Raw genomic sequence first — 13,359 nt, 5'->3', positions numbered from 1 at the left:
ATTTGTCATGTATTTTTAGAACAAATTAGACGGCTAATTTATCAACTAATCTCGGTTACGGAAACATTCATACCTTGAGAAGTTTTCATCCCAGATATGGCGAATATGAATCGCAACCACTGCGTAGATAATTGTTTTACGAGGTGACATATACCCAATCAACACTTTCCTACGAGCTGCTGGGGGAAACTCGTCACTAACCGGGAGCTTAGTTACATTTTTAATTGGTTATTTATTTGCAAACAGGTTGAGCACCACCAACGTGGGCTCACCCTGGAAGTAGATACAGCCAACATCGGCATCGAATGGAAATTGAGCCACTGGATAGTTGTCACACTTCTCCCAGGCTCCGTAACTACCGGGTTAACATTCCATCGAGAAGCTGAACCGTTCCTACTCGTAGGCAGCCGTAGCACTGCAATGATGGTCATCCCGCATTCACGATACGGCGCGCACAGTTGCATCCACTGGCGGGATCTCGCGGGAATCTCGCAATGACGCTTTCGTGAGTCGCACTTGTTTGCTGCCATTGACCTTATTTAGTCGTGAGAAAAAGACAGCGCTCACTGCCCCATTTGCCAGAGTGTGCGAGTACGCGGATTTAAGTGCGGATGAACTGTCGCAACGCCGACACGACGCCATCACGGTTGTTTGTGTCGACGTCATCGAGAAGGTGCGAGTATACATTTCATCCTCCAGTGGATGCCGGCGGATGGATTCGACGTCTGAAAACATTACCCAATTAAATCCCCGCAGCCGGTTGCGTTTCGGACAGGAGGGAAGGGGAGCGTGAGTCGTTTCGTTTGAGGCTTATGTCAGTATGTTTTGATTCGTCAAAGCAAGCCTTAAAATAGAAAATGAAACTCCACCACCAATTTACACCGGCTGGCCATTTAATAGCTTCTCGCACGGGTTTTTGGTGCCAACGCGCTGGTTTTACGGTAAACGGGCGATTCACCAATCGGTTAATTCGACCCTGTTGTTGAAAATCAGAAGAACTAAAACCAGTAAACTAACCGCCGAAGCGGAGGGTCGTCTTTAATGAATTGAATCGAACGCGAACCAACCGATCGTTTTCCTACCCAATTCTTTGTATGGGTTGTTCTTTCGCGTGACCTAGTCGGCCAGAAAGGAACTTATTTTATTGCCAGGCCTCGGCTAAGGCCTGAAACTAATCATCATCCGGCTCGGTAAGAGGAAACGGAGCTTTGTGTGATGCAATCGATTTTTCCTCACCGCTATTCACTGCAAACGGCCGACGGTATCTGTTCCGTATCTTTTGCGATCTGTTCCGTTCTTGATGGAGCACGCCGATCCCTTGCCGAAGGCCGGAACGAATTGGCAACCCTTGGCCGCGTTGTGCCGAAGCGCGTCACGGAAAATGCTAGCTTTTTAGAATGTTGTGCAAATCGATTGCGCTTTGGCGTGTCGCTTTGATTGCCGTTCTTAGTGGATTTTCCCTCCGATGGCCACCTATCGGCAAAGGGTGGGTCTATTTCGTCCATACACCCAAGGTAACGGCAAACCCGACGATGATGACGACGAGGAGCACGATGGCGACCTTACCACTTCCCAGATCGCTGGAGTGAATATAAATTGCAACATTTTCTTGGACCCACCGACGGTTCCGTGGCACGGGGGATTAGAAATAGTGTTAAGTGGCGCTCCAACCACCCCATGGACCATCATCGGACCATTCAATCGCAACGTAACGCTTCGTTTCCATCCCTTGTACCGATCGAGCGCCAGCTTTGCATGCTTTTTACCTCCACCCACCTCAAACGTTCTCGGCCACCGACTTTCAACGGCCATTTATCTTAGCAAGTGGCTGTTTTGTCTCCCGGGGTTGGGTCTTCTAGGGGGAGTTGGAAGGATTTGTTTATTTTTCAACAACACAACGCCGTGTCTGACAACCGACTGGTATTGATGTCTAACGGAAAATTAATCACACTGCCTGCCGTGTCGTAAGAGAGCATCCTTCGCACTGCGTGATCGGCATCCGATGGCTCGACGGCGTCGCTAAACCACTGATGCCACCGGGTCGCGCGCCCGTTGACAATTACGAAAGATTCTAACAAAAACCTGACAAGCGACGAACCCCACAAAACCGCCCCGCCGGCGACGTGCATCTTTGACCTTCTTTTGCATTATGCGAAATCAACATTGATCTCGGCTGCGGCGGGTGGGGAGATATTACAAACGATTCATCTAACCTCTTTACCGCTGGTATGTCCTCTAACCTCTCTCCCTCTCTCTCATCAAACATTTCCTCCAAACACACGCACACCAAAGTGCATCAGCGTTTGATCGACGCCCTCTTTCGGGCGCCCGTGTGTCGACGGGGTCAGTGCGATTAGAAGCGAATAAAGCAAAACGGTCAGCCATCGTTGGACGCTCTTGCCAATATATGACACCATTACCCCATCTCATTAGCGCCCAGAAGGCAAAGCGCGCGTAAAATTGTAAAAAGAAGTTCACCAACCCCTCGTTTTCCGTGGGGAGGTACCACCAATGCTGGTGAAGCTGGTGGGATTACACAGGTAAAAACACAACGGCACACTCATTTTTTTCGACATTTTATGTCTTGACGACCTTTGCGCCCCCATAGCCAACAGGTACTGGCTAGGGGTAGGTTAAAGCTCCGGCACACGCCTTCACGAGAGGAGCACTTGCAGACGATTCAGATCGTACGGGGAGATCACTTTCGTCGTCTCATGCTGTTTACTTTGTTTGTTTTACATCCCTGGCACCGTTAGCGTGGTAATGGTGCATGGCGTAGGCAATGGTTTAACTGTTGAACGACACTTATTATAACCTATTCGGGAAGGGAGACGAAACTGCTACTTTTTCCGATAGGCAAACAACTTACTTAGCATACTTCAACGATTGACATACATTTCTTCCTGAAATTTCGCTTTCTTTTATACACAAAAACAGACATGTCTGAACGTTTATACATATTATACACTTTTAACATTCAACTTTAGTTGTCTGAAAGAATAATACGCTTTACTGTTACGCGCAGAATCAAACCTGCCAAGGTCACCAAGCTACAGATCTAAAAAAATCTACACTTTGACGCTTATGCCAAAACAGGTCGGTGCATAAAATAGTAGTCATTGATTGTTGCATGTTTTTTTAATCCAATTGTGCACTCAAAGAAAACCAGTTTGTGCCAAATCCAGTTTGACCCATGACGTCATAACGGTTCGTATGTCTTCATGTTTTCTTGGACCAAAAATCTTTTTTTACAAAACCACGCCTTGGGCAATATTCTTAAGACTCCGGCGCGAGCATAAGGAAATCGTTTTAATTTTACAGGTTTTTGTAATTTTGCTTTTACGAACATTTCTTACTGTCTTGGCATTTGATTCCACCAAATTTCATACTCCGATGTGAATTGCTTTACTGTTTATCTACGCCTTTTATAACAGAAAGTTCCCGAAACCAGCTGTTCCGGGTTTGAATATTTTTGTTTAAGATTTCCCCAGTACTTCCCCAAGTTTGACTATTTTCTCTCCACTTGAGACCTAAACGCACTGGACCTCACGAGCTTCCTACAAACTTTCGCATCTTTTAGCACTCATCTTTCTGGAATAAATTCAGGTGTATGTAATCAGCTGCCGGCGTTATTTGAAAATGTTTGTTTGCATTTCAATCAACATTTAGTTTTTTTTTGCATTTTCTACCTAACATCCACAAGTGCCTGTGTCAACTAAAATTCGCATATGGAAGTTGGACGTCATCCTGCCGACAAATAGTTTGACAAAGCTAGTGATAATTTTTACGGATCGGTGCGCGATCAAAAAGCTGTCGAAAATAAACATAAATACACTCCGTTCTCGTGGATTTTGCTAGATCTTGCCTTTCACTGTAGCGCCAACCTTGTTTATTTTTCGCCTTTCTCACCACCCCCATCGTCTCTTTCTACTTCTCCTTTCTAGCACACCTTCCAATTGCCAAAATGGAGCTTATCACAAACGTACACCAAGGCTGGCGGTACCTGATGGACGAGCTGTCGGATCCTCGGACGCGCGACTGGCCACTGATGAGCTCTCCCTTTCCCACCATCGGCATCAGCCTCTGTTATGCCTACGGCGTTAAGGTAAGTAACCGATCGGTCGAACAGTGTTGGATAGTCCGGGCGGACGCTCCCTATGGTTACACGGTTTCTGCAGGTCATTGGGTGAATGTCAAGTTTGATTTACATGTGATATTTTGCTCACTTTTGATCCATCCATCAAATGCCGTTTCAAAGATGTGAGCAGAACAAACCATTTTAATCGTTTTTAATAGAAAAGAATCGTTTTACTCCGCTTGTGTGTTTCTTTAAGGATTGATGATGGATAAAATTAAATCGAAAACGCCAATTTAGTTAAAATTGCCAAACAAAACTTGGCACTCATCCAGTTCATTATCAGAAAACAAAGAAAAGGTGATCTGTATTTTACTTAATAATAAATACGAACGGATAATATTAATATTTCTCAGATTCCCAGGTCATCCACGTTCGGTTTTCCCAGCATCTTCACTTTGTGAAATGCTTTGTCTAGAAGAACGGGCACTGTCAAGTAGCCAGAATCGCTGCTCGATGGTAGGAAAGTGCAACGGCATCGTATAACGTAACCTTGCATCTTGCAAAAGGCAAGTGAACGTACCAATCTCTGGCACGAGTCTGCAATTGGCTCTTAGCTGTTGGTTGGCATTGGTTTGAGATTGGACCCTGTACGAAATGTAATAACTAGGAGCCGGGGAACGCGTTTGACCATGAGCCCGTGGGGATTAAACTCGGAAAGCCGTTTTGAAACTGGACTTAAAGATTATCACCTCGCATGACCGACTGGCTTTCCCTTCGCATGCATCTGAATGCATCAAGTTCATTGTCATTGCGCCAAGTGGTGTTCGTTAGCAACTTATAACCGAGGAAATCCATAGCACCAACCGATCCTGTCCTGTCTTTGTGACACACTATTTGACTAAAGAGACCTTGCCCCTTGGGGTGTATCGGGTAGGTTTGGACTCCAGACCCACCGCTAGACCCGGTTTCTCAAAGACATACGCATGGATGGTAATATTTATGCAACATTGGTAGCTTTTTGACATTTTTTTTTCTGTCGCACGACCACATACAATCTCCCAAGTAACAGCTCACTCGATTTTAGTAAATATTTGCATTTACCAGCATTGTTTCTTAATGAGTGCGATATTGTTTAACAAACCGGTCAAAACGTGATGATGTTTTCACACGAGTCGTTTCACCAATCTTGTTTGTTGTTGCCAGCAAAGAATCAATATTGTCTAAATGTTGTGCCGTGTTGGAGTTGAGTCGAAGCGTTAACGGAGCATTTTGAAGTTTTACTTTAATTTGTCACTGTTAGCACATTAAAGTTATTAGTATTATTATAATTGATTAACGTATTCCTGTACATTTTTCAAGAAAAAATTAACAACAAATATATTTGACTTTCTGTACAATTTTTAAGCTGTTCTATGTATACATCTATGTAAATTTAGAAAATGAAAAAGTTTCAAAGCATAGTATTAGTTTCTGTTCAATATTTGATGTTTATGATAATTGAAATTATTATAACAATTTATTACACGCATACGAGCTCCCAAAATTATTACCACATGTAAACTGCATTTATTTAATGATTAAAGATAAGAAGATAAACACCAACATTTTGCATACTTTATGTTTTATCAGACTCGTTAAAACTGGCAAGAAACACCTTACTACCATACCTCAGGAATATGAAATATTTCGTCTGCTTGTCTTTGGAAATTTCTCGCAAGAACGTTTTCGTTTTTTTATTGCATCATGTGAAAAACTGGTTTTTATTCTCAAAAACTCTTGCCAGGCGATTTTTAAAATGCGTCGCGTATTCTTCCAACACGTCACAAGGCCAGCTTGGACGTATTTTTTACTTTTTAACAAAATTTAATCCTTGTCACCTCCCCTCTCGTTTTCTAATGCAAAGCATGCAGTTGGTTCAAAACAATGGCTGTTTCGTTTGAAAACCTCCCAAAGAACAAAGAGAACTTCAATGAAACAGAGTAGTTTCCATCTTAAAGTAAGCAAATCGATCATCATCACCGTTTTAGTCTTTTATTTGTCGGGGTTGTGTCGTGCAAAAGCGCATGTTTATAGCCTAGCCGTATCTTAAGACCCTGCAGCACCCCGATGAATAACGCAGTTTATTTCCTGCAAGGCGCCTCACCTCAGCTATCAACCCATGTCGTTGTTCGATATCCTCCCAGGAATTACCCATTACTAACATTCGTGTCGTTTGTTCTTTTGTTATCCACCCCAAGGTCCTTGGTCCCCGATTGATGGAAAACAGGAAACCGTTCGAGCTGCGGAAGGTGCTGATCGTGTACAACTTCTTGCAGGTGCTCTTCAGCACATGGTTGTTCTACGAGGTAGGTCACATAAGGTCATCCGGTTCGTTCACTTCGACCCGTCGACACTTTCACTAATAAACCCTCTCGATTCTTCCCCACTTCCCGTAGGCTTGCATTTCCGGGTGGCTTGCGGGATACAGCCTGCGCTGCCAGCCGGTCGACTACTCCCGCTCACCGATGGCCATGAGGGTGAGTGCACTGGGCCGGTAACATAAAACAGCACCAACGATTAACCGTATTTCTTTCTTTGGCACGCCTACTCTGTATGGCGATCGCAGATGGCTTCCGGATGCTGGTGGTACTACTTCTCGAAGTTTACTGAGTTCTTCGACACCATCTTCTTCGTGATGCGCAAGCGCTATGACCAGGTGTCGACCCTGCACGTCATCCACCATGGTATAATGCCGGCATCGGTCTGGTGGGGAGTCAAATTCACGCCAGGTTAGTAATCAACATCAACCGAGCCATAGTTAACATGGTCAACAAATTTGGGAGCCGATTGGATCCTATACAAAAATTTTCGACGAAATCAGCATCCCGGTCGCAGTTTGGCTTACTTTGGCAACATCAGACGGCCATTTCTATGACGTATTGATTACCATGCCAAGCTAGATCGCTCCCCTTCCCCCCCTCCGCTCCACCCTCGAGCGAGACATTACACAATCGCGATCGGTATATTTTTGCTCAGTGGAAGAGTCGGTTAGCGAATAGGGCAAAATAGTAAAATAATCATAATTTCAGCGATCGAGTCATAAACAAACTGCAGACCAGGAGTGTATCGTTTGTCGACTGCCAACACCACACTCCGCGCCCAGCAATGGAATGTTCAGAGACATACTATTTCGTACGAGCTGCCGTATTTGTTGGTGCTGTGACAAATTTTCCCTCGACGCACTTCCACCAACACCACCCCGGTGGTGCGAGATGGAGCAAGCGATGAAAATCAACAAAACGAGGGCTTGTTTAACGATGGAAACCGAGAGATGGCAATGATGCAAAGAAATGGGAGGGCCAGTGTTGAGCAATTAAATTACCATTCCATGCTGGCTGGGGAGTCCAGAGCCTCAGAGCTGGCCACAAAGGGTATGAGACCTGCACAACCGCACGCCTCAAACGACCGTCAATTGGTTGTCACAAGGTTGTTGCTGTGGTTGCGAATTTGCATCTGATTGCCAAACGAGAGTAAATGTAAAATCAAATTCGATGTTTTAACCAAGGCAATCCATGGACGTAAATGTATTCAATCTGAATAATGTTAAGATATTCGATGAATATTCGCGGTGACCTATTTTAGAACCAATAAGTTCCCCAACACGTTTATGGTCTATCTATAGCTGTTAACAAAGTTGGGAAGATAGACATTCTTAATGATAGTCAAACAAGATCATTGTTTGGATTATTTTTTGTAACATTTTGAATGTGGTATACGTAGACAACAAACTGAAGAAGGACAACCTACCTAAACACTCAATTTAATTTGACCCAGAAAAGAATATTATTCTATATACCTATCTACTAAGATCTTTTAGGGAAAGCTGTAGCAAAATATATTCAATTTCATTTTTGTTTTCTGTTAATATTTGAATTGTTTTTTAGTGAACATTCTTTTTATTTCACTAGTATAGTTAGTAGTTTTAAAACATATACTATTTCGGAAACATTTTCGTAAAACAGATTCTTAATGACATTATTGAAACTTTAAATTGGGTGAAGATCATAACAAATGCTGAGGAAGGATGAAGAAAAATAATGTTGATTTTAATTGATTTTTAATATTTTTTCCACAGGTGGACACAGCTCATTCTTCGGACTGTTGAATACCTTCGTACACATTTTCATGTACACCTACTACATGCTCGCCGCAATGGGACCGAAGGTGCAGAAGTACCTTTGGTGGAAAAAGTACCTGACCGTGCTGCAGATGGTAAGGACTATTCAAGCGATTACAGTCAACTGAATACCTTAACAACGATGTGTCTTCTTGCAGATCCAGTTCATTTTCGTGATGGGTCATGCCTTCCAGCTGCTGATCTGGAACGAATGCAACTACCCGATCGCGTTCGCCTACTTCATCGGCGCCCACGCCGTCATGTTCTACTTCCTGTTCTCGAACTTCTACAAACAGGCGTACACCGTTCGAAAACAGGTAAGTCAAACGGCGGAAGGCGGATGCCGGATAATTATTCATTGTATTTTTATCTTCCATTTTACAGGCCAAAAAAGCGAAGGCTGAACAGATGGCCCTTGCCAACGGCAATCTGGAGTCCGTTCCGAACAAGAACTTCACCAACGGGCATGCGGAAACGGTCGAAAACGGAAAGCCAGACTTTTACCAGACGATCGACAAAACGGTCGGTGACAGCTACTCTACGACGCGGCATCGTGCGTATGTCGGATTCGGTAGTAACTAAGGCACAAGGTGAAAAAGTGCTTCATAGGGAGAGGACTGGCATGGTCTTTCTAAGCAGAAGATTAGTATTTGCACTTACGATCACGATCATGTCCAGACTATCATTACAGCCAGAGACTATCATCGCTATCGTTCTGCTAATACTGATGGAAAATGCAGTGAGTCGGATGTGCTCGTCTAGGAATAAGAGAATGGCCAAATATGGACTTTCAGAGGAGATATGCTCAACCGATAGAAAAGAGAGACATTTCATTTGCTCAAAATTTCTCTCATTGCTGTGGGGATTTTTAGTTTTCTATGTTTATGCGACGATTTCTTTTCCTTCCTCTAGAAGGTTTAATCTTGAGCTGTAAGGAAATTAAAGAATGAGCAATTGGAACGGAAGCACTTAAATGTAAACTAAACATATATTTTAACTCGATAGATTAAGGTTAGGCTCAAGTGCTAGTGCTTAATAATTACAGTAAGTCCAGTTAGACGATATTGACCACACGTAGGAGGGCGTGTTTGACTGCGAGCCGATGGCATTGCCGGGATTGTCTCATAACGTTACGGTGGATGTTCAAAGATTTCTTATACGGTAATATAAGGGCACATCTATTGAAAACCCATTCAATCATGTAACTTCAATGCGCATGCAAATATTAACCACATATCACGGACAAGACTGTGAAGCAGGCAATCCAACCGTTTTCAAGGCTGTACTATACCACTGAAGTCGCTCCTCGGATTGTGTTGGTAGACGTTTTAGTCAGAGCAAATGTAAATTAGTAGAAGCTACCCAAAAATACCCTCAAATTGAAATTCGTTCATGGTAATGCACGTACCATTCCGTGAAATCGACTCGTACACAAACTAGAGGATGCAGTGGATCATCTAGTACTAGCCTGTATGAAATACATGTAGCATTCCTTTTTACGCAACAGACGTTCGAGCAATACACAATAATTATAGAGTAAGAACATTAGCATTGCTCCTACAAGACAGGGATTGGTGAAACATAAAAAGAGGTAATGAAAATAAAACCATCTTACAATAATTACAGTCGTTTTTTTTTTAATTTATTTTATAAGATTGGCCGATCCGCATCAAATTAACGTATTTTTTATACTCATTAGTTATTTTACAGATAATTTCTAATGGCTTCCGTATCAACAGTTCATTATCACACCTATATATTTTTTATTTGGAACAATCAATATGTTTGAAGGACCAATTCACTTGATAGTATTTCGTTTTGGTATTTTTCAACTCTCTTAGAAGAAGTTTTGATAATATTATAGTACCCGAGGAGGCATTGTTATAATTGCATTGAATAAAACTTACTGTGTTTTACCACTAATTTAAACTGTACCCGTTCAAGCTGTTATATAAAACATAAATAAATTTATAAAAATACAAAAACATTCCGTTCTAGGTTTTGTAATTGAAACGTGTTGTTAAAATGTTATGATTTTAAATACTGTTCGAAGTGTGGTTCATATGTAATACAAGTTATTTTCGTCAACCTTAAAGTTTTGGGAACGATGGATAAAGTTAAGCAAATTTTGAACGTGTTATCTTCAGCATGTAATAATCAAACAAACAATCAATTCGTAGTTTTTGGATATACAACGATTTGTTAAAAGTCTGTGGGCTTTGATGCTTCGTTATCTTAAGTTGCTTTCAACTTCTGCTAGGCATCACTACCGTCTTCGCTTATAATGCCGTCGAAAATACCCATAATGAGATTACTAGACTTATTCCATTTGTGTAAGTGGATTAGTCAGTCCTCTCGTACAGGGGAAGGTCCGCGGTCTCAGTTGGGATTCGAACCCACGCCGTTGAGCCGTGGTCCGATTTTCCAAACTGGCGCTATCGTTCGGCTGCCGCCGGATATGATTTTCTTTCCTAACCCAGTGCAAAATCATCATGCTTTCTCGTTCTGTCTAACAAACAATTGTAAACAACAAAACGAGATAGCACGACAATTGTTCACGCTGGGAATTTCTCCTCCCACCTGAGGTTTGTATCATGTTCTTACAAGAAAATCGTTAAACACGTATTGCAAAAAAATCCAAATTCAATTGTCAGGAATTTGAAATTTATTAGCCTTTCTAAAGAACTTTTGCCAATCGTATTTATAGTAATCTAACCGAGTGAAATGCAATGAAAGGGATAACATTTGATAATTATTATACATTTTTAGTTAAATTCAAACTTCATTGTTTTGGTTACAATTGCGATGGTGAGAAAAATTGTCCACTTCTCACTTTGTCCGTAATTTGACATCTCACAGTAACTGTCAAATTGCTTGACACGATCCAACCTGCAAAACTCGCACAGTCAACCTTATTCAGATGTAAACAGAGACGACGAATCAAATTTCAGGTGGATTTTGCAGAGCCTTTCTTCTTTTAGGAAGTTTGATTCAGGTGTGTAAAGGTGCGAAGATTAATTAATTATGCATTAAAAGCAACGATCAGTGACCAAGTGTAACTATTGATTCAAGTGTTTTCTTTCAAGGCTCTCTAGTTGGAAAACAGCGGGAACATGACATACTGTTTATAATCAAAATATAAACAATACCATATCATCGAACATGTGCAACCCGTCCCACCGCGAAGAAACGAAGTGATTATTTTATTGTTTAATATGAGTTAAACCTATCCCAAATAAACACAGGGGCTTCCAAGAAGTTATTGAATGGTTACTCCTGTTTAGACGAATGCGAACATTGATATTCTCGAAAGTGCAATCCATAATGCGTGTCACGTGGAAAGTGTTGGTTTTCCTGTTCCATCTATCATTCCTGGAATCAGCCGACTGGTTTCCTGACGATACCAAAAGTTCAATTTTAACATCCCATTATAGGGAATACGAGTACGAGTTGACACAGTCGCACAATCTATTCCGCCAAGATGTACTTCAGAAATCATGCCAATACAATCTCAAAGACGACGTACTGGAGCGGGTGGAGCAACTGAATCAGATTCCCACCGATCATCTGTTGATCGATCGCGAACATAAGTTTCTCTATTGCTACGTTCCAAAAGTGAGTGAACTTCGAGGTCCATCACCATTCAGCGAATACATTTGGTCATTGGTCTTCCAGGTTGCGTGCACCAACTGGAAACGCGTTTTGATGATCATGATAAACAAGTGGAACGGGACGGATCCACTACAAATTCCTGCTGACCTTGCGCATTCGTCCGGAATGTTTGAAACGTTCCAGTCGCTAACTGATGAGGAAAAAGTTGCTGTGCTGTCAGATTACAATCGATTCATTCTGGTTCGTCACCCTTTCGAGAGGCTTTTGTCAGCTTTTCGGAATAAGCTGGAAGGCAACTCAAAAAGTGCCAAATACTTTCAGGTAGCCATTTGTTCGAACATAGAAAACGAATCTTCAGCTATTCACCATCCATTTGTATCTTCTTTCAGACTCGGATAGGAAGATTGATCATCAAGTCATTTCGCCTGCATGCTACCAACGAGTCGCTCGTCAATGCAGATGACGTTAATTTTTATGAATTTGTCCAATATCTACTAACGCCCGAACTGAGCAAAAGCGGAAACATGTCCTTCAACGAACACTGGGAACCGATCACGAATCTATGCCATCCGTGTTTGGTTCACTACAATATAATAGGGAAATATGAGACGCTGGCGGATGATTCGTCCCTGGCATTGCATTTGGCGGGAGTGCATACGCTTAACTTTCCAATGGTGTACAAATCGTCCAGTACGCGGGAGCGTTTGAAACATTACTTTAACGACATTCCTTCAGAAACGTTGAAACGTTTGTATTTGCTGTACGAAAGTGATTTTAAAAATTTCGACTACAGCCTAGAGGAAGTATTCGGTTTTGAACTCGTATAACGATGAGTCGTAGGCTTACTCTTATTTCTTTGCTTTTTATTGATGTTTACTGACAAACTGTATACTTAACAATGGTGATACAGGGAACTCGTGGAGGTTAGGTTTTTAAAAAGGTTGTTGGAAATTACATGTGATATTAACATTAAACGTAGGATCATGGTGAAGATACGTAATAACGAAACAGAAACATGTACTTATAAATACTCTCTACAAAGTGTCGTTCTTCTTCATTTGTCTCGTTACTCAAGCTGAGTTAAAAAATGCATATCGTAAACTGTTACTGCGTTATCACACTGTATACCAATGCGGACATGGCGAAGACACAGGTCTAGTCAAATTTGGCTTTGGCATCCAGTTTGACATAACAGTGCCTCTTGGCGTATTCGTTCCAAAATACCAAATCAAGGTTTCTCTACCTTTATACCGCTAAGTACTATCTCTTTCTCGCACAGGTTGTTTTTTCTTAACAGTAAGGAAAGTTGGTCAAATTTAATAGTCTTGTAAAGAATAATCATTCGATGTTCTATGTAAAATCGGTTGTGGAACAAAAAATTCATGAAAGAACTGGCGAGTTTAGCAAATGTCCGCTGTCCCATTTGTCATAAGTGGTCTGCTGCAAGGACCTTATTTGTTGCAAAAATCATGGCCAATCCAGTCCTTCAATGTGAAATGTTTGGGACTAATTC

General features: G+C 41.9%; 2 protein-coding genes across 4 annotated transcripts; both read left to right on the top strand.

Moving 5' to 3' along the window:
* The first annotated feature begins 3,964 nt into the window (after positions 1-3,964).
* On the top strand, positions 3,965-8,816 carry LOC131261326 (elongation of very long chain fatty acids protein 7). The gene is made up of 7 exons (XM_058263334.1): positions 3,965-4,105; positions 6,316-6,423; positions 6,514-6,594; positions 6,684-6,846; positions 8,193-8,329; positions 8,393-8,551; positions 8,619-8,816. The coding sequence occupies exons 1-7, from the start codon at positions 3,965-3,967 to the stop codon at positions 8,814-8,816; spliced, it is 987 nt and encodes a 328-aa protein (XP_058119317.1).
* A 2,323-nt stretch (positions 8,817-11,139) lies between these two features.
* On the top strand, positions 11,140-12,885 carry LOC131272737 (carbohydrate sulfotransferase 11). 3 transcript variants are annotated; one of them, XM_058274574.1, is made up of 5 exons: positions 11,140-11,229; positions 11,321-11,428; positions 11,669-11,849; positions 11,910-12,167; positions 12,236-12,885. In XM_058274574.1, exons 2-5 carry the CDS (start codon positions 11,397-11,399, stop codon positions 12,671-12,673), a joined length of 909 nt encoding a protein of 302 aa, XP_058130557.1. In that variant the 5' UTR covers positions 11,140-11,229; positions 11,321-11,396; the 3' UTR covers positions 12,674-12,885. The 3 variants fall into 3 exon arrangements, with proteins under 3 accessions (XP_058130557.1, XP_058130556.1, XP_058130555.1); XM_058274573.1 differs by having other exon boundaries at positions 11,162-11,239; positions 11,321-11,849; XM_058274572.1 differs by having other exon boundaries at positions 11,165-11,229; positions 11,307-11,849.
* Positions 12,886-13,359: the final 474 nt, after the last annotated feature.

Source organism: Anopheles coustani, chromosome 3 (genome assembly GCF_943734705.1).
Source record: "Anopheles coustani chromosome 3, idAnoCousDA_361_x.2, whole genome shotgun sequence".
Lineage (NCBI taxonomy): Eukaryota > Metazoa > Arthropoda > Insecta > Diptera > Culicidae > Anopheles > Anopheles coustani.
The sequence above is the reverse complement of the archived record's forward strand: the minus strand, read 5'-3'. Positions and strand labels throughout refer to the sequence as shown.

Bases quoted from the DNA above. Each gene is read 5' to 3' on its own strand.
- LOC131261326 (XM_058263334.1), top strand. From the start codon at position 3,965: ATGGAGCTTATCACAAACGTACACCAAGGCTGGCGGTACCTGATGGAC. The intron at 6,595-6,683 runs GTGAGTGCACTG...TGGCGATCGCAG, and splicing joins GCTCACCGATGGCCATGAGG to ATGGCTTCCGGATGCTGGTG. The intron at 6,847-8,192 runs GTTAGTAATCAA...TTTTTTCCACAG, and splicing joins GGGAGTCAAATTCACGCCAG to GTGGACACAGCTCATTCTTC.
- LOC131272737 (XM_058274573.1), top strand. From the start codon at position 11,523: ATGCGAACATTGATATTCTCGAAAGTGCAATCCATAATGCGTGTCACG. The intron at 11,850-11,909 runs GTGAGTGAACTT...TTGGTCTTCCAG, and splicing joins TCTATTGCTACGTTCCAAAA to GTTGCGTGCACCAACTGGAA. The intron at 12,168-12,235 runs GTAGCCATTTGT...ATCTTCTTTCAG, and splicing joins AAAGTGCCAAATACTTTCAG to ACTCGGATAGGAAGATTGAT.